Source organism: Netta rufina, assembly GCF_964035555.1.
Source record: "Netta rufina genome assembly, chromosome: 2".
Classification (NCBI taxonomy): domain Eukaryota; kingdom Metazoa; phylum Chordata; class Aves; order Anseriformes; family Anatidae; genus Netta; species Netta rufina.
Genome location: NC_140124.1, coordinates 41,988,991 through 42,015,511, shown reverse-complemented (window position 1 = coordinate 42,015,511; position 26,521 = coordinate 41,988,991). Strand labels below are relative to the sequence as shown.

At 39.0% G+C, this 26,521-nt stretch overlaps 1 protein-coding gene across 2 annotated transcripts; it reads left to right on the top strand.

The window, feature by feature from the left end:
- The first annotated feature begins 3,737 nt into the window (after positions 1-3,737).
- Positions 3,738-25,773, top strand: AZI2 (5-azacytidine induced 2). 2 transcript variants are annotated; one of them, XM_084282872.1, is made up of 8 exons: positions 3,738-3,953; positions 12,817-13,046; positions 14,162-14,287; positions 14,575-14,674; positions 15,786-15,934; positions 17,987-18,048; positions 21,494-21,609; positions 25,078-25,773. In XM_084282872.1, exons 2-8 carry the CDS (start codon positions 12,822-12,824, stop codon positions 25,470-25,472), a joined length of 1,173 nt encoding a protein of 390 aa, XP_084138998.1. In that variant the 5' UTR covers positions 3,738-3,953; positions 12,817-12,821; the 3' UTR covers positions 25,473-25,773. The 2 variants fall into 2 exon arrangements, with proteins under 2 accessions (XP_084138998.1, XP_084138997.1); XM_084282871.1 differs by lacking the exon at positions 3,738-3,953 and adding an exon at positions 9,849-10,535.
- Positions 25,774-26,521: the final 748 nt, after the last annotated feature.

Here is a 26,521-nt window from a genome sequence, read left to right as displayed (position 1 = left end):
CCTCCTGGCAACATCAAACAAAAGTAAAAATACGACTTCTAAAAACCTTTTCAAGTCAGTTGTAAAATTGCATGACGGTTCAAACAGACAGCTCTTTCTAGCCTACTTTGATGCCTGGAACACTTTTGATGGATGTATTTTAGCTACTTTAGCTAAGAAAAGCTAGGGAAAGCCTCCTAACACAAATGGGGGCAATTTTTATTTTAGAGCCCCAAATAAGGAAGGGACAAAGTAGAAACATGAAAATAATATTTCATCTAAGTTCAAACACAAAATATTTATTCTTAATGTGGAGAACAATTTAGCATTTCAAACCCCGTGGGTATTACAAGGGCAACAAAAGAAATTTAGCTCAGCACAACTCAGCCAATGTTTTACCATTGACTTTTCAGCAACAGCAAGCACCGCTTCAGCTATGGATGACAATAAAAGTTTGAATTTGGTTATTTTATATTTTTCCCCTTTTTAAATGACTTTCTCCTAACAGGAATTAATTCTTTACCTGCTAACATAGATGTATATATATTTATGGGGATTCACAAGTCGACTAACACAGCTTCCAAGGCAGCAGCATTAGAACTAAGCAAGCTGCACTTCAGCTCGGAGATCCTGAGGAGCTTGCTATTGCAGCCAGTAAACTTCCAGAAAGACTTACTGAGCATAGAGAAGGGGGAAAAAACAGCCAGCAGACACTAGGTTCCTACCTGCCACCACTCCTTCCTTCACCCTTGTTTCGGGTGAGGGAAAAGGCAAGTTTTGGCAGTGAGCCCAGAAACCCCAAGACCAGGGAAAGCCAGGTGCTCGGGGTGAACCGAAGCCCAGGCGGTACCTGAGGTATTTTAAGCAGCACCCATTGCTTTGAGGAAAATCCATATCACCAGCTCTCCTCTGTCAATCAGAGCCCCTGATGGAGATGATCCTGTCAGCCAGCGATGAGTTGAGCCGAGCTGGCCAAGCCGCCGCTGAGTGCGGCCTGGCCTGGCCTGGTGCCCCAGTGCCATTGCTCACCTAATGGCCGCTCGGAGCTCTTAGGGCAGGGCGTGAGGGGAAAGGTGGTGGTTGTCCCACTGCCAGCCCTGAGTTTGATGGCTTTTTAGCTTCCAGCTAGGGCTGAAGGGTAAAAGAGCTGTTAGAAACAGGACTCTCATCTCTTTTGAAACAAATTGTATGCTACTTTCTCAAATGCTTTTCCTAAACTTCTGGAAATGACCCTTCCAGTTCCCTTCCTACTATGATAGCAGTAAAATGACTATGATGTACGGCAAGTTTTAGAAAAAGATGCACTTTTTATTATTATTTTTTATTATTATTTATTTATTTATTTTTCAGAAGTGCCTGTAAAGTGTTGATTCCCGTTGTGCTTTGATAAAAGCATCACCTGTGTCTGACTTCTGTAGAGGAATTTATACTTAATATAATACCCATAAACCCGTAACTAAAACTCAGCAAATGTCCTTTGTATTTAAATGCTACATGGCCTTTAAATACAGTTAAGAGAAATATGTGGCAAAGATTTTAATTGCATATACTAACATTCTTTACTTCCATGTTATTATTGTAATGCGTCTTTTTGTCCTATTGTGGTGATACAGAAGGATTGCAAAGATGGTGTAAAGGCTTTGTGAAAAATGTGTTTTATGATCTTTGTGCTGCTTCTGTATGATGTCAAGTACAGGAAAGGATCTGAGGAGAGTGGCTAAGAATTACTTTTATATCTGCAAGGATTTGCACTGAATGGGGAGCAAGTAAAAGTCACATTTATTTTGCAGGCTAAGATAATCTGAATCAATAGATGCAGAGTATTAAACAACTTTTGCATCTGCAAAATTGAATCTAAATTTGTTTTTATAGCATACTGTTTTTTATATAAAGTTTTTTATTCTGAATATAAGTAATAAACATTTAGTATCATTCTAATTGTACATTGTTAAAATCACATATAGTAATAACAGTCAAGAGAATCTGACAGTTCAGGGAATAAGTTGTACCAGGCAAAGATTTTCAATCCATCAGAGTTGCAATTATTCAGTTCTGTTCTGTGGCCTTAACATATCTGAATCTTGTATCTTCCATTTAAAAATTTCTAGAAGAAAATCAGATGTGAGTTGGTTTAATATAGCTTGTACTAAACTATATTTTATCACTGATCAGTGTTTTCCCATGATAAAAATATTTTTTTTCTGCTTTGTGACAAAACACTGTCTTTCCATAAATATGAAAAAGCAGCTGTGGAGTCAGTTTCTGTGAGGGATATACTGTTCTTCTGACTTATCAAACTGGAATGTAGGCAGTCCTGAAAAAGTATTAGTCTTGATTAAAAATGCAGTTTTTGACATTGGATGCTCTGGCCCACAACTTTGGGGCCATTTCTTATGTTGAATTACTTGCAAGAGTTTCAGAAGATTTGGGAATTGTATTTGGTGTTTGCTTGAAAAGTCAAGTATAACAATTCTGCAGTGTTATGCTTGCACCTGACAATGCATCTGACTGTACGTGCTTATCATGTGCTAGAATTAGGATTTCAAAGTACAGAGAAGTGTCTTGCTAATTAAATAATGTTTGGTAGATTGCAATATCCAGGCCAAACAGTCTAAAAAGATCTGGGTAGCAACATGGTGTTTTAAGAAGAATTGATCTGAAGGTGTATTTCTTTCTTTGATTCTGCACCTGTTCTGTGGAATCATTGTATGCCTACGTGCCGCTGAGCTATTTCTTTTTACACTTTATAATTATTTTTTTAATCCACAACCTGTTCTAGTACTGGGTTGATCCTAAATCAGCGTTTCCTCTCTTCAGAAAAATGTTACCTCTGTCTAGAAAAGCCAACCGGATGCCATTAACTGTGGTTCACTTAAGTATTTATTCCCACAATACACAATATTTTTCTGTCTGAAATGTTACAATCAGACAATAATTCTAATATTACCATTTTTAAGCTGTTTTTAGATTTGTGCAACTGAGCTTTATCAATACAGGCCAGTGGTTGGGTGTGGTCAATTTTTTTTTTTTTTTCCCCAGCATATATGATCCCATGTACTAAAAAAAAATGCTGATTAAATACATGGATAAAAATATACATCATACTTAATGTATTAATGCTATTTGTAAGAACAGTGGATATAGTTGGTAGGCCAGATCCTTATGTTTTTGTTCTGCATTTTGTAATGGCACCATTTCAGATCAACAATAGAAGGGACAGAAGAGAGGTTTGTTATACAAGAACATATGAGGACATGCTTCAATCTATGCTATGTAATTATTGGGAAAAAGGTTAACTTGGAAATGGTATTCCTGGAACTTAGGACACTGCTTTGGGAAGTAAAGACTTTAGATACACTGGAAAACAGCGCACTTGGCTCATAAAAAGCAAAGGTTATATAACCTAAACTTCAGATGAAAACAATTGTGCTAGCGTGCTGAAGACTTGAGTTGTTTTGAGGCTTATGAACACGACTAATGGAGATCTTGTGCTTGTTTTTGCGTTCCTGTCAGGAGGAACCTCCTGGCAGCTCTGCGTTCGCCCTCAACACCACGGATCCAGACTTGGCGGATCGCCTCGTCAGGACGATCAGAGCTCCCGCAGCGTGCTTTAAGCTTATTGCGGCATCCGAGGGGAAAAAAAGGCCAAAAAAAAAAAAAAGTGGTTTTGCGAGGAGCCTTCCCGGCGTGCTGCGTGCAGGGCCTTGCATGCCGGGGGTTGTAGGCGCCGCCGGCCGCCTCTCCCCTTCCGCTCGCTGCCCTGCCGCCGGGGCGGGGCCGGGACTTCCCGGCACGGCGGAGGCGGCCGGGGCCGGGGCCGGGGCCGGGATCGCGGCCGGGCCGGGCCGGGCCGAGCCGGGCACGGCGATGGGAGCCCACGGGAGCCCGAGCGGGGACCGCGACGGCCGGCGCCGCCCCGCCGCCGAGGCCACCGCGCGTTAGCGAGGCGCCAGGCCCCAGGCGGGCCCGCAGAGGTCGGTGCTGCGGGGCTCGGGGGGGGCTCTGCGGGCACGGGGGGCACGGGCTTGGGGCAGGTAGAGGGGAGTCCGGCAGAGGAAAGGAGCAAACTGAGAGCTTTGGTGTGAATTGGGAATAAAGCGGGATGAAGGGCTGGAGGTGGCTGGAGTGCAGGTGTTGCAGGCCGTGGTGCACGGGAGGAAGGAAGTGGGGATGGGTGTTGCGATGCTGTCATGCTGCTGGTGCCGAAAGCTGCAGAAATCACGCCTTCAAATCCTTGTGTTTCACCCGGCAGGGAATTTACCGTCCTTAAATAAATCAGCTATCCGGTAACTTACACGCGTGAGCAGCTTGGGCTGTAAACTATGCCACTGGGTGGTCTTGGGCGCTTTGCATTTCTCATCGGACCCCCTAATTCCCTTCTCGTCTTACCCTCTGTGCATGCAGTAAAGCCAGCACTTGAAAAAGCAGAGTGAGGGAAGAATTATTGTTGTAATATCGTCGAGTCTGCCATGGGCTCCAAAGGTCAGATGCTCTTCCGAGATAGAGCTGCCTGTTGGCTATGGGAAACATTTCATTTCCTGGGTGTCTAATGAAATGCTGCTACAGCTTTTAGTACCGGGTATCTGTCAGCAACCAGATCCTGGAATTTTTAGCCTAGAAACCAAAACAAATCTAAATTACTACTACATTTAGTTCCTCAGATAATGGTTAGTAATAAAAGAACTCATGATAGAAATAAATGTCAATCATGTGATCCCGGTGTAATTTGGGTAGGAAGTTATTGCCCCATTTGTGGGTAATCTGAGCGCAGTTGTTGAGGTACTGATACATGAGTGAAGTCACTTATTTTTATTGGAAAGCTTGGGTCTGATACGTGTAGAAAACTTGAAATTGTTTTGGTCAGGAGAGACACAAAACACTTTTAGAGTGAACTCTAGGACAGATTCTATGAGGGTTTTATACGCACCATGTCCTCCCCCAAAATAATTAACGCATTTTTCCTAAAGCTACTTTGTGCATGAACAAACAGCATTTAGTATACTAAGAGTGGAAGAATAGAATAAATTCATCTCACAGTGTTGGAAAAACTGTTATACGAAGTTGCAAATCCAGCAGTATTTGCTCTTATCGTATTAGTAGAAGCATTATGACTGGAAAGCATTAAATGATAGGTGGGTGTTTAGGAAAGTGAAAACTAACCTCTTCTACAAAGACAGGCTGAGGGAATTGGGGTTGCTCAGCCTGGAGAAGAGAAGGTGCCGGGGAGATCTTATAGCAGCTTTCCAGTGCCTAAAGGGAGCTACAGGAAAGCTGGGGAGGGACTCTTTGTCAGGGGTGCAGTGATAGGACAAGTGGTAATGGCTTTAAGTTTAGATCAGGTATAAAGAAGAAATTCTTTTCTATGAGGGTAGAGAGGCACTGGCACGGGCTGCCCAGAGAAGCTGTGGATGTGCCGTCCCTGGAGGTGTTCAAGGCCAGGCTGGATGGGGCTTTGGGCAACCTGGTCTGGTGGGAGGTGTCCCAGCCCGTAGCAGAGGGCTGGAATGAGGTTATCTTAAGGTTCTTTCCAACCCAAACCATTCTGTGATAACCTGAAAAAGTGCAGGCCTATTACTGTACATGCTGTTGATACCTGATTTCTTTAGAATGCAAATGCATGAAAAGGCTGAGGGAAATGGGATAAAACACAGTGGGGGTTTGGCTTTTGTTACATGTTCCTTAAACAGAGGAAGCCCAGATAAAGGTGTCCGTATTCAATAAAACAGAGCGGCAGCGAGACTGAGTTTGTTAAAATGGCAAAGCTGGAACTAATGGTAGAGTCAGGCTAGTAACTAGCATGGCAAAAGTCAATGGTGGGTTTAGAGACCCCAAGCCAAATGCGATTTATTCAGAATAATCCATTTTATGTTTTTGTTAGGTGCTGTACTGTAAATAGATTCATTAAAAATACTGTGTGTCATAGAAAACTTGGAGTTGTGACCCACAAGTGTCATGAAGTCCAACCTCTGGCTCCACACAGGACCACCCAAAAATCAGACCCTGTGTCTGAGAGCGTTGCCCAAATGCTTCTTGAACTCCAGCAGGCTCGGTGCCGTGACCACTGCCCAGGGGAGCCTGTCCCAGTGTCTGGCCACCCTCTGGGTGCAGACCCTGTCCCTAACCCCCAGCCTGACCCTCCCCTGTCCCAGCTCCATGCCGTCCCCTCGGGTCCTGTCGCTGTCCCCAGAGAGCAGAGCTCAGCGCCTGCCCCTTCGCTCCCCTCTCCCCTCGTGAGGGAGCTGCAGGCCGCCATGAGGCCTCCCCTCAGCCTGCTCTGCTCGGGGCTGAACAAACCCAGGGACCTCACTGCTCCTCATACGTTTTGCGCTCTAGACCCTTCACCATCTTCATAGCCCTCATTTGGAGGCTCTCTAACAGTTTTATGTCCCTATACTGTGGTGCCCAAAACTGCATGCAGAGCTGAGGCCACTCCAGAGCGGAGCGGGACAATCCCTTTCCTCACCCAGCTGGCAGTGCCGTGCCTGACGCACCCAGGGCACGGTCGGCCCTTTTGGCTGCCAGGGCACGCTGCTGACTCACGTTCAACTTGCTGTCAGCTAATTGTGCAGTCATGTGTGTAATCATGTAACTAATAGGTATGTGGAGTTCAGTATACAAAATGGGTGATGCTCCTAAAATTTGACAACACATCTGGGGAGAAGAAATGGTGTTTGTGAAGGGGAGTGAAGCATGAGGAACTTGAATGTTGAACGTTAGCCACTTACAAATTGCTTACAGAAACTTGTGTTCAAATGATTGGGTTTGTTTGAAATGATGAGATGTAAACCTGCGTGTTAGTGAGTTACAGGATGACCACGGGCTATCAGCGCAAAGCAGGTTAACTCGTCTTTTAATAGCTGCAACAGGTGAGGTGTTTCTAGTTGAATTAACAGTTAATGCAGTTACACAAGGCTTTTACAATACCTTGTCACTAAACCCATGCACTTACTGAACGTGATTTAATATGGCAGTTGCATTAAGTGGGAGGAAACTTAAAACTGAAGGTAGGACCTATTATATATTTTACAAAAGATGTTGTTTTCAGAAAGAAAAAGAAATAAACCAAACAACAACAAGCAAGCAACCCTCTTACTGTTCATAAATGTTGCTGTTCTTTATAAATGTTTTGAAATGGGAGGTGTCTATTAAAATAACAGATAATGTTAGCACAAGAGCATATGATTCTCTCAGGAACCTTTGAATAAACTTGTTTGATGTTAGGAAGGTCTAACAGCCAGAACACACATTGCTCCTTCCCGTGTTTTTTTTTTGGCATTATTGCTTCTAATGAGTTTCAGGATTAAATCTGATAGTTTAATAAACAGGATTATATGACACAGTGGCTTCAAATATTGGAGAACAATATCTGATTGGTTACAACGCCTCTTTCTTCTCCTTTCCTTATGGGTGTTAGGGAAAGTGATTAGGGACAAAGTGTTTTGCAGCGCTGGAGGCAGCAAAATGAAGTAATTGGAAGTTCTGATTCAGCTGGCATTGTTTTGAAGATCGGTGAGTATATTAAAACTGCAGAGCTGTGTCCTTGTAAGCAGCGATTCCTAGGGAGGATTGTGGACGTTGCTGAAGGACAAGCAATGGCCAAAGATAACAGCGACTGGGCTGCGTGTAGGCAGAGTTTTTGTTCTAAAAAGGAAGCCGCTATCTGCTTTTAAAAAGGAAAGCTTCAGTAGAACAGACCGTAGAGGACTGGAATCACAAAAAAACTTGAGATCTCTGAGAGGTGCAAAATGACAAATGCTTCGGATGGTGAATATCTTGCCTAAGTACCGTGTGCCATACACTGTGTGGGGTTTTTGTTGTTAGCTGCAGGAATTCTGTATTTTTTTGTTTTTTGCTGCTGTGCTGGAGTATCTTTCTAACCTCTGAACTATCCTGAAATTCAAGTGGGGGTTACAACACACTCATTTCTGTGGGTCAGATATATTTGTTGAATTTAATGTTTTATTTTATACCTACGTGCATGTACGTGCCCTTCTACATAAGACGAGGTAAACCAGTACAGAAATCGTACTCTGTGTTAACACCTGGAGCCTCTTCATACCACCACTGTGAAGTCAAATCCCTTGAGTCTGAGAGGCAAACAAAGTAAAATGGTTCAGACTCTCAGTAGCCTAGGGAAAAAAAAATCAGGAAAGCACCATCTTGAAATTATTTGCATTTGGCATTTGGAAATATTTCAAAAACCATTCTGTTCTGTCTCGGAGCACAAGAAGGGTCAAAATGGGAATCTGCTTTATACTGTGAAGAATTTCGTGTAATCCTGCTTTTACCGTCTTTCCTGCTGATCCAAGTGCAAGATTAGGGTTTCAGCCTACAGAAATCTGTTAGTGCAGGGCTCTGTTTGCTATTAGAGCCTTTGCATCCTGGAATTCATTTAAACTGCCTTCCTCATATGTAAAATGTGTTTTGTATTTAACCACCTCCCATGGTGTTAATGACTAATATTTGTAAAGCTCTCCGAAGAGAAAAGCTGCGGTTCTGCCAAGCATTATATTTAATATATTAAATCCTAAAGCTGTTCTCTAACTTGCATTAGGTGTCAATGGCCAGCAGAAGGGATTTCTGGAAACCATTCTTTTCTGCAGTACGTGAAAGAGAACTTGTGTGCCATCTATTCAAACTCATGTGCTTGTAAGCAGGGGACATAATTACTTCTGCTAGAACTTACTGCTACAGCCTGTCCTATGTTTCCTTTTGGAGAACATGAATCATTTCATACAAGTGCTGATACTGGTATTCATTTAATGTTTTATTTGGGGAAATAAAGATTAGAACCCTTTTAAATGGGCCATTTAGTGTGCAGTTCACTCTTAAAAAATATTGTAAATGTAACATGCCTCTTTGTCACAGACCTTCCCTAGGTTGGGATGTGTGGTAATTTGGGATTGTAAACTTGCTTTAGGTAGGCAGAGATGGACAATAATTCTATTGTTCAGCATTAACAACTTGTCTGTATATTAGTTTAAATGTTTTAATGTTTTAAATCTTTCATGAACTGGTTACCAGAGATCCACGTTCACCCAGGTGCTTTTAGAGTGCCAGCTGGGTGGCATTTGCAGCCCAGCACATGTGCAGCTTCCTACTGAGGAAGCCAACTGGAGTAAAAGACAGGCAGGACTCAGCAAACTGTTTTGCAAGCCCTTCTGCCACTGCTGGATTTGAGGAGTCCTGACTCATGGAATAACCTAATACACACATTGTCTCAGAGGGCTCTTCCTTGATTGCCCTTTGCAGTTCTGATTTTCTAAAATGACATAATATATCAGTGGAGACACTAAATTTTGATTCCTATGCTTAAACAGTAGAATTGAAAGCTGCAGCTGTTGTCAGGGATTTCTTACAGATACAATCCCATTATTTGAAGTCTTGGCTTTTAAGGGTTTCAATTCATTGCTTAAATATCTTAACAAAGCTTCCTGTGAAGAAAAGTATTTGTAAGCATGCTATCTCTTCAGGTTTTTTCCTGACAATACAGCAAAGAGTTGGGTAAACTGTGTTTCACAGTAACCTTTATAGAACTGCTGATCTTACTGTTTAACAGCCAGGTTTTATTCTTGTATGAGCTTACGTCTCCTATTGGCCTTTTAATACCAGCTTAGCAGGTGCAGGAGAAATTACTTTGGGGCTTGATGGTGGCTTTGTTTTGTTTTGTTGTTGGTGTTTTTGTTTTTTAATAAGTCAGAAAGGTTTTTGCAGCATAGAGATGCGCTTTTCTGCCTTCTTCCTTTTTTTGTTTTTAGGTTTTGTTGGTTTATTTAGATCAATTCAGCAATGCTGCTCTAATTTTCTGTTGCAAATTCTCCCCTGTGTCCGTATAAAGTGTCCTGCAGTTGGTGAGGTGTGGATTGTAACTTACCTTTGGGTTATCAGTGAGTCATCCTGCAGGGAAGTCATAGCACCTTTTTTCCTTAAGACGTTTGTGTTATATAGTTGCATGGGTTATGAGATTTGAAACCTTTTGAAACATGTAATAAGGAATATTTAGTAAGCACAGACAACAGTGACCTTTTACTTATAAAGTTAATTATTAAAGTTATGTTGTATCAATTCATACCCTTAGATTTGATAAATACATTTTTCTTTATTTCTTGCTTCCATAAATTTGGTGCAATTTTTGAAGTTTTGTAAAAAATAGATGGTAGAGAACGTTGTTATGAGAAAAACGGGGAGCTGTTTAGACTGAAATAGGTGAAGACTTCCTTTCAGATTATGACTGCTAAGACATTTTCTCATGCTACTGCCAGACCGAATGGTTTGTTTTGCTTTCAGTTTTGGGATCAGTGCTCTTTTCAAAAACAGAAATGTCCTTTAAGATAGAGAGGGAAATCTCCAAATATCAGAAGCTTATTGTTTTATGAAATGTCTGCACTGTAGCTTTTTTTTTTTTAAGTGATGTTATGCCACATTTGCAGTAATGTAAAAATCTTACCGCTTTTTCCTCCATGTGATGCTCTGAAATTCTGAGTAAATTGGTGTTCGGTGGCACTCATCTATTTCCATGAAAGTGACATCAGTCCCAAGCCAATGTGAATATCCTGGTGAGTTTTCATTCTTGGCTGAAGCTGTTGAGATTCCAGTCAAGAGAAGCATGTTTCATGATAAGAATTTTCTTTTTTGATTGCTTGAAGCCAGCAATTAGATAATCCCACCGGCCCTTCTGAATATCCCCCTTTCTGCATTTAGGCATGCAGTGTCTGTTCCCGCTGTCCCCTCCAAAATGTGTCATCATCAGATCTCTTCTCACAGGGGATGTCTTACGTGGGGCACCTCTCTCAGGAGAAGCAGGCTCTTGTTTGGCAGGCTGTTTGTCTTCTCCTGGTGTGCAGTAAGATGACTCAAAATGCATGTGCCAGAGCTTCCCGAAATGTTAAACTTGTGCGTTGAAATGTAGAAAAACAATATTAGAAGCCCTTCTGAATTAGGTGGAGGCTGATTGTTTGCGTTGTAAATAGCATCCTATGTGCTGCTTTAGGAACAGTATCAGAAGTCCAGAGTTCAGTAACCCTGTAGGTTATCTGACAGCCGTTACGTAAAAATCAGTAAGTATACATGTAACTTGTCCTCCTAGTGGGTGCACTTTAAGGGTGTAGTTGAATTTATAAAAATATTTGTGTGAAAATATGGAGTCCTACTTACTTGTAAGGCCTTCCTCTTTCGGGAGGTCATAAAGGCAGCAGTATACCTCCTTCGAGGTATTCCTCCTTCACTCTACCTCCTTCAATCAGGTAATGCCGTTTGAATGGCAGTGCTTTTCGTCAAAGTCACCTTGTACGTGGAGCTTTAAAATCCTTACCAGCAGAAGGAAGCAAACTTTCTTTGCAAGGGTCTTGCTGTGTAAGCATGAGGTGGAATGACAGGCAAGGGAAGCTTTTTCTTTCATTTTCAATCTAGGATATGTAATACAGTACACAGTGCATCTGTTCACATCCTGAAGATAACCACTGGAGGAATTTCAGCCTTGATTTGTGCATAGTTTTCTTACTGCTGCAACTCCACCGCTGCCTATTTAGTATCAACGAGCTGTCACAGCTTTTATCATGTTGTCTGTCTGGCTTGGAGCAAGTTGAGACAAATGTGGTAACAGCAGCATTGTTCAGCTGTGTCTGGGCTACAGAGCTCTTCATAAAGCTGCAGTCCACGCAGCTTTTCCATCGCTAGAAACAGAGGAGTGAATTGGACCACATAGATGAAAGGTCAAAGGCAGTCGATCCCTTTACCTCTTCATATTGCTGAACAAATATCCTAGTCTAAGAAGGAAGTCTAGTAACTGAAACAGCAAATACACAACCGGGGCACCAGCTGTGGGTGTGGGTTTTTCCCCGCCCAGTATCCACGTCTGCCCTGCTGATCAGGTCAGTTCTCCATTGAAAAAACTTTTTTTACTGTACATTAGTATTGCACATAAAGATGAGGAATCTTGATCTTGAACTAAATCCATGTGAATGACCCAGAACTTGTTTGTGATAACTAGTCACAAGAAGGAAGATGCTGTTGGGGCTTCTTGTTTAAGGCCTGGAGTTCAAGGAAAAGGTAATGGAGAGCACAACAAGAAAATACACCACCTTCTTGTTGAATATTTTGCTCAACCTAAATAATGTGTTGCAACGAAAGCTCAGTGCAATCATTACTTTGCATTTGTCATTCAGGTGGATTTGCCTAGTGATAGTGATGCCCGTTTATGGTCAGATTACTGTCAGTTTTCTGCATGCATGTTGAGACAGATCATGTTGTGAAGTACATTTCGTTTGCATCTTATCTGCACTTAAGAGTGGCTCGTTGTATGGCAGGATGTTTTCTGCTGTGACTAGAGAGTAGCTAACAGTGTAGGCTTTTTAAGGATTAATGCTAGTGTTAAGGTTCCATTTAAAATTTTGGGAACTGTAGAAATATTTGCATTCAAGAATGAATCAAATTAAATGTCTCTCTTTTGTTTTGCTTGTGCTCAGGAAATGTAGTTGGTCAGTTTCTCACAACTGAAATGTTTTTTACTATAGTTCAGTGTGGAATTGAAAAAAACCCTAGTGAGACGTGTCTGTAAAGTTTAAATATTTCATATCACCAGCCAAAGATTATAGGATGGTGTTAAACCTTAATAAAAAAGAATTTGGGGACTCAGAAATCTGATGCATACTCAAAATATTTTTATCAAGTAATGTCTTTTTTTTTTTTTCCTGCAAGATAAAGATATTTCCCGGATATTCAGTCTTGCTGTCTTACTTAAGCAGAAACATCCTCCAGTATTTGGAAGATTTTCAGACTTGAGACTCTTGATGACCTTGTCTTTGTGAAAATTTGACTCACATCTATCTTTTTAAACAGCTGACATGGAGGAGCTGATAGAGGATGACATCTGCATTTTGAACCATGAGAAAGCAGACAACAGTCATAAGAGAGATGGGGAGATTCCTGTTTCAGCGTACAGTGGAGATGAGTCTGTTGCCTCCCACTTTGCCCTTGTCACCGCATATGAAGACATCAAGAAGCGGCTAAAGGAGACAGAGAAGGAGAACTCCGTTTTAAAGAAAAGAGTGAGAATTTTAGAGGAGAAGGTAATAAAAATGTTAACTTAACAACCCACATGTTTCTTGGTAAAGTTGATACCTTTTCGAAGTTGTAAATTTCAAAGTGTAATGAAAGTCAGGAAGTTTGCTAAGGCTTATGTTCTATCTGAATGCCTCTATTTGGAAATACGTGTAAAAACTTTTTTTAGGGTTGAGGGGGGAAATGTAAAGGACAAAACTTAGTAAGTAATACACATACTTTGAAGGTCAATACAAAAGCAAAGGGCAGAGATAGCAAGCCGTAAAAATAAGAGTTCTCATACTTTCTCCTATTCCAGGTATTAATTTGAAAGATATTTGTAGTAGCTATATTCCGTCAATGCTTTGATTTTTGTATTCTTTTTGTACATCTTAATTTTTAAGAAAATACTTACAAACCTATCATGAATCTGCATTACGTACACTGAATGCTTTCAAAAGTCTCAGTTCTTTTATAGAAGGTGTGAAGAATAAAAAGAATGAAAAGCATTATGTGATAGTCAAAACAAGAACTTTCTATGTGAACAGTTGCAATTTGAGGTCTGTAAGGCTTCTTGCTGTCTTAACCAAATGCACTTTTACTCTGTCAGAAAGAAGGGAGCAATCTTATTGGTAGTGCTTATTCCCCCTTGCTTGTCGTTTCCCTTAACTGGCAATGAGACAGTGGTGACCTGGAAGTTAATAGAGGTATTTTTAAAATAATTCTGCTTTGGCTTTCCTCATAGGAATACACCAGGGGAAAAAATACGGTATTCATGTTATGAGTCACTATAAATGTTTAGTTTGCTCAGAATTGTGTGTTATATCTTCATGTGCTTAAACCTCTTTTTCCAAAATGTAGAACTTGGAATTTTTCCATCTATAGAACTTGGAAAAAATTTGTTTAAGGAATTGTTGGTGTAAGTAATCATGACTAGTGGATTTTTTTTAAATACTCATAGCAGAAGGCTAGTAAGGACTAAGTATGGTTTCTAGAATTCCTAAATGGTCTTTTTTGTAGTTCTGTAAAATTTTGGTCCATATCAATGTATTTCATTAACTTTTTTTGAAACTTTAAAAAAAAAAGTTCTCACTGTAAGATACAGAACATATTTCTCATCTCTTTTCTTGTCTCTAACTTGTAGCTGCTTGGCTCCCGCCTGGAGGAAGAGCGCAGTTCAGTTGGCCGCGAACAAGTAAATAAGGCATACCAAGCCTATCGGGAGGCCTGCATTGACCGAGATAATCTGAAAAGCAAACTGGATAAAATAGTAGGTCTTCCTAAGTAATGACTTAAACACTTGTAGAATGAATTTTTAATTGCTGAAGATCTGAGGTATCACTCTTTTAGGTTTTCTAAGTACATGGTGATACTTTATTTAGGAATGACAATAGTCTTAATTTTCTTAGAGGGGTAGGCTAATGGTTTAAAAAAAATCAAAGCAATATTTTTCTAGTATTTAGAAAAAATAATTGTTTTTAGAAAAAAATGATTTTCAGATGTGATAGAAGAAAACTTCCACAAGGTTTTTATTTTTTCTTCTCTGTTGGAAAATAGAAAAAAGAAACTGCAGAATCCTTGAAAGCCTTGAATGAACAGTTGCAGTCTAAGGAAGTAGAGCTCTTGCAACTAAAAACTGAAGTGGAAACTCAGCAAGGTATGCATTTGGTTGCATCTTAATATATGCTGACTAGTTTTAGTGGTTATATTATGAACTCAGGGCATTAAGAGTTTTAATCATATATAGCTTTTACAAGAAAATGCTGTCTGTATGTTTAAATCTATGGACTGGACTTCAGATTCTATACAAATGCAGTCATTTGAAAGGTTCATATAAGCAATGCTATGCTTGAATTGCATTACTTTCCAAGAGGACCTGAAGCATGTGATGTGGTACTTCCATTGCACAATGTTTTTAAACCTAGAGGAGCAAACTACGTGTTATAATAGCAATTGTTGAGAACATAATGGTTTAAGGAGATATGAAGTGCAGAGTTTATGAAGAGAGCTTTGAAAATGCGATTTGAAGCCTTGTTGGGTAATCAATTTTATTCCTAAGTGGGCTCTGAGTGCCTTGTTTAAAAAACACGAGTGTAGCTTAAGCTTGTATAAATCATTAAATCCAGAAGTGAGTGCACCATGTCGTTGAAGACTGGGGAGTGTCTTCATGTCTTGTTCTTGTCCTCTAGCTAGCCTCCTACAACTGATGAGATTAGGTTGCTTCTTAATAGTAATCACATGATTTTATTATTATTTTTTTTGTCTAATGAAGTTACTTTTTCTTTTGTTTTTCTGCTTGGAACTTCTTGATATACGAATTTGAAAACAAACAAACAAACAAAACAAAACAAAAAAGCACTTGGTTCAACTGTGCAACAATACAAACCTGAGGGGAAAAGGCTTATGTTTTCAAAGCGTGTATGGAGTGTGCAAGTCAGTAATATGCTATGTGTTTCTGCCATTAACTGATTTTTTGCATTTCCATTGTTGTTGTTGTTTTTTTTTATGTTGCTTCCTCTTTTTGTTACTTAAAATCTCCAGTGCAGTTCTGGAAAGGAGGACTGTGTACTTTAAACTCAGAGAATGGATTATTTCTCTACCTACAAATTGATCAGTGTTACTGTTTCTCTGTTACCATGGACTGCAGTTTATTCAGGATAAGGTTTCTGTAGAGCGTAGACTGGTTGAGGTGAAACTGTATGTATTATAGGAGTTGTATTTCTTGAATGGGGACTGAAATCTGATTGTCTTGTTTGTCTTTTTTACAGTCATGAGAAATCTGAATTGTAATCAGTCCAACTGGGAAATAGAGAAGCTGAACAGTGACCTGAAAGTGCATAGTCTGGAACAGGATCTAGAAAACCTCAAGCAAGAGTGCAGTAGTCTCAGAAAGGAATTGCAAAAATATAAGCAGAAGGTACCTTCATTTTTAAGGATTTTTTTTTTTGTATTAATAGATTTGGCTTTGTTAGAACATTTTAACTATCTTGTCCAAGCAAAATAAAGGGTAAAGAAACGGATACAAAAAATAATTGGTTGCAAGATGAACATCGTAATAAAATTAACCTTAAATATTGCCATAGGCTGGTTTACTTTTGGAAATAGTGCATGTACATAGGTGAGATTACCCAGATGTTACCAATAGAAAATAAAGCTTTACTGTTTCTTTAAAGTCACCATTCCGATCAAAGTGGCTTATGTTGGTATTTTTCTCAGGCTGAGCTTTTCTGAATGTTTGAGCCAAACATGGTCTTTTTTTTTTTTTATATATATATATTTTTTTTTTGTAGCAACAATGGCATGCTTGTGTTTAAAGATATTATGAACTTTGTTTAAGGAGCTCTAACACTTTTCTTTAGCATAGTTGCATGAAGTGTGTCAGAAAAGCAGGTTTTTTGTTTTGTTTTTTTCTTTTCTTTTTTGTAACAAGATGCATCCTGGGCTGAGCTAGGATACTGGTGAGAACTGGAATCAGTAGCTGGGACCTTACCTTGAGGTATCCACAGGAAACAGCTGAAACAACAGGAGGAGAAGACAGTAGGATTTGAATGGCGAAGGCTAGAAGAGACTGTCATAGTGGGAGAAGAAGAATGTTGGGAATAGAAAGAACATGAAAGTGTAAGGTACTAAAAGAGAATGGAACTAGTTGTACAAGTAGATAAAAAAGGTGTTGAGGGAAGCACAACAACTGTTCAGGCTGTCTCAGTCTTATCCCTAACTGCTCATTCTGAGATTGAGCAGAGATTTGTGAAGCCTTCAATTGGATGATGAATTTAGGATGAGAAAGCAGGAATTAGTTGGGTGGAATTGATAGTTTGGTTAAGGAAATGAAAGGGAGATCTGAGACAGAACAGGCCTTGTGCCTTGCATTATGGAGCAATCTGAAGGAGGGGAATTGGGTTCCTTTTGGATGAAACTAAGATGCACCCCAACCTCTTGTGGGCATTCAGAGACCAGACTTGAGCTAGCCTCAAGCGATGTCCTTCTCTCCTGCCTCCCTCAAAGCATACATAGCTGGAGCATTCGGTTCTTAGCACAGAACGGGTCCCTACAGGGTTGCTGAAACCACTCTCCTAGCTTACGTGGATGTGCTTACACGTCAGCCGTCTTGTGTCAGGTTTATTCTGCGTTTGTTCCACTAGGTGGGGATAAAGCACATTACCTGGAAGGCAGGCAAGATGTTTTATTAACTCTCATTACTGTTGGTTGTTGTGTTCTTTTAAATCTGGAATTATTGTAGATATTTGCAATAGCTTGTAAATTCTGAAGGTGTACTTGAACTTCTATGCAGTTTTGATGTCTTTATGTGGTTTTATAGAAATAATTGAAGATTGCAGACTTCAGTGTGCGAATGAATGTTGTTAGAAAAAAGACTAAAATAGTGTTTCTAAGAAATACCAAACATGACACTATTTAATGCTTATGCCAGCAGCATTTGTTGTAAAGAACAAGTAGAAGGAGCAACTGACTTTTTTTTAATGTAATTTCTCCTTGATCCTGGTAACTGCTTAACATAGGAAGTAAAAAAGTAGTTTTCAAATGTAGAATAATATACTGCAACTGAGCTTTTTGAATAATGAAGTTGAATCTCTGGGTGGTGGTAAGAAAGTCTTCAAAAGCGTGTGTGGGAGAGAAATATGATTAATGGGTAATCCAACAGGTCAATATTGTTTCAACATCCTATATATATATGGTCTGTATATATTTTTTTCTATATGGGTATTCTTACTCAGGTTTTGCATTGTGGTTGATGCCATATGTACATTATACTGACAAGTTGCTTGAAATTTTGGTAGGCCTGAAGCCACAGTAACTGGTATCAAATTAGTTATAACTTTGTCTAGAGGGAATGGTAGCAGGAGGGGTACATGAAGAGCAGGAATATGAATAAGAACTCATCGCAGTATTTTCAGATAGATTTCGACTCACCTATTCATTTTTTTTTTCTTCCCCTCACTTTGTTATGCAGGACCAGGCTCAAGATGGAAAGCCATTAAATGGAGACCACCCCCAAAGGCAAGACATTCAGAGGTATGAAAATCTTTCATGTTTTATACTTATTTTACTGAGAGACAGTTATTTGAGGGTGTAGATATTCTTGCAGCCTGCGCAAATGTGTTATTTCAAACTACATAATCTACTTTTAAGTCTGGGCACTCTGATTAAGCAAAGTCATCTTCTCTTTCCCTTTGTCTATGAAGACAGAATGATGTCTGAAGCCCAGAATTATAAGAAAGTATTTACATTTTCATATTGTATAGAAAATGAAATTATCTTGGACTTAGAAATCAACTATTTAATAATCCGTTGACATGAGGAGGTGGTAGATGAACTTCCAAGTCTCATCCCAGCTATAGGAAGTTCTTTGTTTTGCATATGAGGAGGTTTCTGTGTTTGGCTGGTGGCTTCAAATCTCTTGCTTAGTATGAGAATATACGTTTTTACTTAGTGCAGTATAATAATAGCTCTATTAGAAGACATTGAAGGATATTTTTTTTTTAAATATAGAGGTACCAATATTTGACCTATGCAAAAAGAAATGATTTTCTTGAAGTTTTAGTGGAACAGAAAGCATTCATTATTTTACAGGCATTCAAATAGTGAATAATTGTGCTTTTGGTACTGTCCTATATTATCCTGTATTCAGTATGTGTGCCATGTTAGATAGTAGATATATCCCTTAAGTCTTTCATGCATTGAAAAACTTCTTTTCCATAAAGTTCCCAAATGTTTTGTCTTGCAGAAACGAAATTCCTGCATCTCTTATGCATGGTTATGCCAATGCACTTCCACAATTTTCCACAAGAGGGTAGAGTGCTCCTTCATAATGACAGGTTGTTTAGAGCAGGATCTTTTTGCTTACTTGGCTGTTGAAGAGATGGGAAAGGAAATCAGTCACTGAAAGAACCCTACAGACATTTCTTTCATATGTTCTCTGATATAATGATGATAACATTGTAGACGCTATAAACAAATTATACTTTCACCTTTCATCTTGACTGGATAGCTAGCTCGCACTTCTCTTGTGGTTTCTGCTGGAGCTTCGTAGTCAGTCTTACACGCCTGAAAAAAGGTGTTACCTCAAGGTAAAACAGCTCTGTTTGATCTTCCAGAGCAAATTTATTTCAAGAAGTCGTGTTCAGGTGGCAGCCATCAGAATTAACATATGTACAGTGTAGCGTTTAGTGTAACATGATACACATAATGAGCGTGTGATGCATTTGGAATACACCAGTCCATCCAAAAATCTGTGCACGGGGATGAGGGGGAACACTCGAAAACTCCTATGTGAAACATTCATTGTAGCAAGCAATCCTGCTGTTTATGGAAGCCAAAGGCATTTGCAATTAGTGAACTTTTTGGAAAGGAATTATTTCACATTTGTCAGCAGCCTGCAAATCTGACTTCAATTTATTTTTTTTATTATTTTGCAAATCTACTTTGCTGCAGATTAAGCTATAGTGATTCTAAAATCTTCTCATGTAATATGTTTTTTTTTTGTACAATGATTATATTCTGATTGTGCTTTTCAGGATGGGGACTGGTGGCAAAATAAAAAATTGTAAACATTTCAGACAGATGTACAGATCATATGTTCTGCTTATGTTCTTACTGTAGTAATTACAATAGTAAAAAACCTAAACAAATTGATTAAATGTAGTTCTATATTAGAAGAAAAAATACGAGGTGCATTTGTGGCTAAAAATGCTTTGTTTTTCCATACAGAATGAACTGTGCAGAGCACAGAAATATAAGGGAAAAATAAGTTCTTATATTCAAACTTTATGTTACATGTTAGAAGGCAATATAGGGTAAACACCCAAGCACATGAAATCCTTGCTTTTTAGTTGAAACTTCCTTGAAAATTGGGCTTTGCAACGGGATTCTAGACTAGTAACCCCCAAAACAATTCAAATATGTTATGTGATTTAAGTGGAATTTTGGTACCTGCATCCCTTTGCAAGATCCTTTTTAATGGAGCTAAACTCATGTTACAGAACTCTTTCTGAATCACAGAATTGTGGAATGGTTTGGGTTGGAAGGGACCTTGAAGATGACCTCATTCCAATGCTCCTACCATGGGCAGGGACACCTCCCACCAGCCCAGGTTGCCCAAAGCCCCATCCAGCCTGGCCTTGAACACCTCCAGGGATGGGGCATCCACAGCTTCTCTGGGCAGCCTGTGCCAGTGCCTCACCACCCTCAGAGTAATGAATTTATTCCAAATAACTAACCTAAATCTACCCTTTTACCAATATACCCCCTTGTCCAATCGCTACGCTCCCTGATAAAGAGTCTCTCTCTATCTTTCTTAAAAGCCCCCTTTAGGTACTGGAAGGCTGCTATAAGGTCTCCATGGAGCCGTCTTTTCTCCAGGCTGAACAACTCCAGCTCTCTCATCCTTTGTAGAGATGAATGGTGCATAGATGGTCACAGACACTGAGCTGTTCCTTTATTCACGACTATGTGTAAATATTGGACAGTTCTGTTTTAATGTAACCAAAGTTTGTTTAATCTTATTTTTGAGACTTCTTAAAAAATAAATAAAGGATGGTTGCAACATCAACTTAATTAGATGAAAATTTTACAATTAAAAGTTCAGAGTCAAGTGAATTTTACAGGTAAAGATGACAGAAGCAGAACTTCTTCAAATACAAAGCTGCTAACTTTTCTGATTTTTGTTCTTCATTTTCCCACTAGCTAATTATCTGAAACTTCAGTGTTGGCACAGTGCTGTTATTGCTAAATACATTTCTCAAATTATGCTGTCTTATCAGAGAATAAATTGGATCTTCTAATTTTAACCCTTTTTGTTAAGGCAGTATATTAATTTAAATTACATGACTCGAATATGAAACACTGTGCTGAATTATTTTGCCCTGTGTGTGTATGTGTGATCTGTTTGGACCTCTAGAATCTAGTCTGAATTCACTGTAGCAGAATGAATGGTGTAAAGACCCAAATAATGATTTTTGAGTATTTAAGATTGTGATCAATTAATGTGACTAGGATCATAGCATATGATGGTGTGTGGGGTCATTTATCAAAATCCATTCAATGGTAATAGTCTACCTTGCTTGCAATTTAGTGTTCATTTAATGTATTTTACAAAAATACTCCCTTGAGACTGCTAATTTTATGGGAAGATAATTTAAAATAATGATATTGGAGAATAAGCTTCATATTTCTTTCCATTTGGGCAATTTGAAATCATTAGTATTATCTAGTATGTTAATCTAAGACTTTCATATTTTAATGTATAATATATATGTATGTAACTTATAAAGATTATAATATAGAAAAGTTGTTCAGTTTAAGGTAGTTATTAGTACTGCTCAGATCATTTTGAATTATGGTACTCCTGTAAAGTTGTCAGTGTATGTCAGGTAAAAAGCCTTGGGAATGTTAGCAGGCATGGGAGTGCTTTAGAGGTGGCAAGTATTTAACTTTAATTTTTTTATTATTATTTTGAAAGTGTGCAACAAGCATATTGGGATCTGAAGAGAGAAATGTCTAATTTGCAGCTAGTGACTGAAGTGCAAGCTGAGGTTCTACGAAAACTGAAAACAAACTCAACACCGACCAAGAAAGGCAAGTCAGTAACAGACCTTACAAACACAGATCGTAGATCCAAGCTGCACCATTTTCAAAAGAAACTGGCTATCATATCTTATCAGAATCTCGTCAATTGAAGTTGATAACCTAGGCTGTATTATGGTTCCAGCCTACCCATTTTCTGCTTCTGTCTTATACTGGTCAACTTCACACATAAAGGTGTTGCTGATGTGTTTTTTCTTCAGTACTGTATTCTGTTCCCCTTGTGGCTTTTTTCTCAGTCAAGTGTTGCTTATGTGCACAAGGCTGAGGTGTTAAGTTTACTCGTATTTGACCTTTTACCACAACCACTTCATATTAAAAAAAAAAAAAAATCTTTTCAAATACAAGTCTTATTTTCTCTCTATAGAATATATAAAGTATTAATATGGCAGCATTTTAAAATTAACTTTAATTCCCTTATGGCTATATATTTTACATTAGCATACAGAGAAGTTGCATTTTCTAGCATAGTGCTATGCAAGATGACATTTTGCTGACTGATGTTGCAAAACTGCTTTATTTCTGCTGCTACCTTGCAAACAATTTAGGGGAGCGTATTTTCTGTTAGCAGTTCATCAGATGTTTTTCTCTATTTTACATGTATGCTTCTCTTGATCCAATTGCTTTGCAAAAAGGTTATTATGGTGGGACCAGACCTAATCAGTCTGTTTATCTTGGTGTTTATTTCCTTTGTTGTCTGCTCACTTGAGCTGTGGTATTTACTGTGTTCAGAACACTGAAGGTGGTGGTCAAAGAAACTGAACTTGGTGTAGTAGTGACAGTCTTGGATGTCCCTATCTACTACAAGATCAAGATATTTTGTTTCTAACTGCTTTGATGGGCTCACTGACTTAATGATAGGATTCACCTCCAGGTCAATGACTGGCTTTGTCTGTGGCCAGCAGTGATTAATGATCATTCTCTGGTACTTGGCTGATAAATTATTAACACTCATTCTAGACTTGATGGTATTGTTACCAGGTTAGCCTGTGTTCCTTCAATTCTAAGACACATTTATCAAATAACTTCAGTGGAGAAACGAAGAACTGAATGAGTTTTTAACCCTGAAGTCTGTCAGGGTTTGATATAATTGTGTAGGATCTTGCTGGTTTTATTTTTAACCTGGAGTTACCTGTCTTGCCACTACACAAGTACTGATCTTTCTCTTCAACCTGGTGAACAAACTGAATTTGTGCAGTTGCTAATGCATGCGTACATCCACAACAGTAAAAGGCAATCTTGATTGAGTGGAAAAACAAGGTATTTTGCCTTTTGCTCTGTAGGTTCCTCTCAGTAAATTTTCAGAAGTATGTAAGAGTGGACAGCTTTGGTAGAAACTAGAATTTATTTCCTTGTTTACCTTGCTTGTTAGCCACACTGAATGCAATGCAGATATGTCTGTTAGTATTGGCAGCAAAATATTGGCTTATATAAAATGGGGGTAGAACTGACTTAAAACTTCCTTTCCTTGTAGTACTAGCTATTTTCCTTCACTCTTTATAGCAGCAACTATATAGTTACAGTATATAGTGTCAGGGATGGGGGGGCTTTTTTTAATTACTATTTATCCTCTTTCAAGGTGCGTGAAGTCTGTGGAACACAGTATTTCTTGCTGAGTGTTTGATGTTAACAGTATCAGTTAACACACAGATTCTGCTTAGCTGTCACTTATGTAAGGAGGCCACTTCTACACATCTGCTCATGGGTTTTTGTTTTATTTTCAAAGGCCTTTTCAATAAATCACGTGAAGCCCAACTTTCTCTTCTTGCCCAATGTCTTGGGGCAGGTACCCTTTCTACCTTTGCTCTACCCTTTTAACAGGTAGAATTTACGATTGAAAACCAAATTTCTGCTTTGCTGATTAGTATTAGTTGTCTTATAATAAAAACATTAAATAAACTACCTCAGGTACCTCAACAATTGACACGGTACAGAAATCTTACCTGAAGTGACTTCAAGATAGCCAGCAAAACAGGTCAAGGATTGCTCTTGTACTCTTGCATAGCTGCTATGGTTGAACATACCTTAACCACGGCAAACTTACCTGGCTTTTTTCTGTTTAGCTCTGGATGAACTGTTTTGCTGCTAGAGGAGGAAAAAAAATAATAAAAACAATTTATTCCTTGAAGAGTAGCTAAAGCTACTCTTCAATTTGAATACTGCAAACATTGGAGTTTGACTAGTTCTAACCTAAGGGATCATTGAAAGTAAATTACACCACCTGTTCACTCCCAGGGCTGTAATGCCACACAATTCTGAATATAGGTGTGCTGCTTCAAGCTGCCAAGGTGTTAGATAACTTAGTGTAAACATTCCAGAGAGTAAAACCTGTTTATTTGTATAGAGATTATTAATAATTACTACAGTTCTCCTAACTCTGATGCTAAGGTAGTAGTATTTCAAATATGTTACAGTAGATTACGTTTTCCTTAAACTTCTAAGGGTCTATAGACCTTGAATGGCTTTTTATGCCTGTCAGGATGAGGTGGCCAAATCTAATCTATCAGCATATCTTTCAGATATGGTGTCTCTCTTGCTGGAAAGTGCTTTTGGCTGACATTTGCAAATTGGGTAAGATCCTTTAATTTTTAGTGACAAATTGCAGTTGCAGTCTTTGTCTGAGATACTGACTCTTTGTCCCTAGAATTAAAGTTACAAATTACAGTTCCTACTTGAGATTCATAACACTTCTGGAAGACTACCTATGAGTTTATTTAACTATAGGAACCATTTATCTGCTCCATTTATGTAGTACTACAAAATCATTGCCTGAAAATATTTGTCTGTCTCTTCAGGTGTCTGTTGAAGTTGCAGCTCTTTCATGTCAGGTAGATGCTGTCCCGTTTCAAAATCCTTCCCTTCCTAATATGGTTTAAACCTCACCTGGAATTTCAGATGGCTGAACAGTGCAATCTGTGGCTTTCTTTTCAAAAGTCAGACAATACAGGAGCACAGGGACCCTGTAACATGCATTTTCTCCTGCTTCATGGAGTTTTCAGGCTCTTGGCAGCCTGAGAGCATGCCTTGTTAAAAAAGAATCAGTAATGTAGGAAGAAGTGTGTTCTTACTGAAGCAATATTCTGAATCTGGTCGATTTTTCCAAGCACATGGAAATTCCTTCTGTTTCAGTATTAATTCCAGTCTTGTCAAAAAAATTATTCAGATTATTCAAATTATTCTACCTGTGTTGAAGTGGGGACTGGGGATTTTCCTTGGAGTTGGGTGTATTTCAGACACGATGATTTGAGGATCTCTGGTTCATCTTGCAAAATCTGAGGAAGTTAGTGTGTTCAGTTTGTAGCATTAAGCAGTTACTGAAGTAAAAAAACTGTTTGCAAACTTGTAGCTTGAAAACATTGGATTTAACATAACCTGCTGTACTGTAGGACATTTTGGAGTAAGTGAAAAATGCACTAAATAACCTATTATTGAAAAATCTTTTTATCATCTTTTTTTTTCCAGCTGCCTCTTCTGCACCAGTACAATGTGTTGACTTGAAGAATGTTCCGAAGTTGAACTTGACGTCTGGGGTGGTGGTCTATAAAAAACTCTCCCAAAATGATCAAGTACTGTGCAATGCTGTACCTCCCCCTCTGCTGAGAGATGGGAAAAGCCCATCTGAAAGAGTGACTCTGGAAGCATGGACAGATGAGAGACCCATTCCAGTTGATGGTAAAACGTTCCAGGAACACCATTCGTATGGAAAGAGTTCTCTGGAAGATAATTCCTGGGTATTCCCAAGTCCTCCGAAACCTAACGAGAATGTGTTTTGGGAAATGAAAAATAAAACAACTTTGTTAAACTGTCCAGCAGATTACCTGGATCAGTGTAATCAGAACTGTCTGCACAAGAGCTAAGCAATTTTTAGAATGAACTGAAGTGTTTTAGAATGATTCTGAATAGGCACCTTACTGCTTGAACTCTTAAAGAGGTAAACAAATGGGTTGAAATGTGTTTTGTTTTGGTTTTGTTTTTAATTCTATTTCCAAAACAGAAAGCCTAGTCTTCCTCTGCTGTACATCAGGAGAAGTTAAAGCTGCGATAGCGTACTGTGAACGAATCTAGCATGGGGCCTAGATAGTCTTGTCTTGCAAATGGCACACATTTCTAAAAGATTACAGTGAGAAGTTAGTTCTTGGAATAAAACAAAATAATCCAGTTCTGTATCTGTTTGCTATTTGTATGTTATCAAGCACTTGGTGTCATGTTAAAACTTGTTACAGCTCTGAGCTTAGTTTTGACAGCATTTTTTTCTCAGATTAAGGCATCAAATGAAGATTGGATTCTCTCTTCCTCTCTCCTTACAAATAACTTTGATTCCTCTGGTTTAGAAATGCATTTTTATATGATTTTTTTATAAGAAGGGTGAGATTTTTTGTCAAAACTTTGATTTATATTAGATAATGGCAAGGGAGAAATCACTCCTACGCTATCCTGTTTAGATTGCACCATTTTGGGCCTTACTGTGGATTAAAAAGGATCATAAGTAATGCTGCTGAACACATTGAGTCGTAGATGTTCAGCCTGTTTCCCTCAGTTTATGCTGTAGGAAAGGGGCTTCCTTCTACGCACAGTGGTGCCTGCCGCAGAATCGTCCTTCTCACAGTGCAGTTATCCTTACTGTGCCTCCTTTGCACATCGCCAGAACCTTGACTTTTTATTTGTGTGGTTGTTCAGGCTACTAACTTTTCTTTTATTAAAGAAACAAAGCCTTAATTTAATTGGACTGGGTGTTGATACACAGAAGAATTTTGGTGGTATCTTTAGTGCTCCATTGAGAGCTGAAGTTACTCAGATTTGCAGATGATGGGTGTCCGAGTACTACTTGACCTTTTTTTCTCCTCTTAAGGCCAAGAACTGTTTTTAGACAAATACAATTATGCCTAGTTTTTTTAAATCTGCTCTG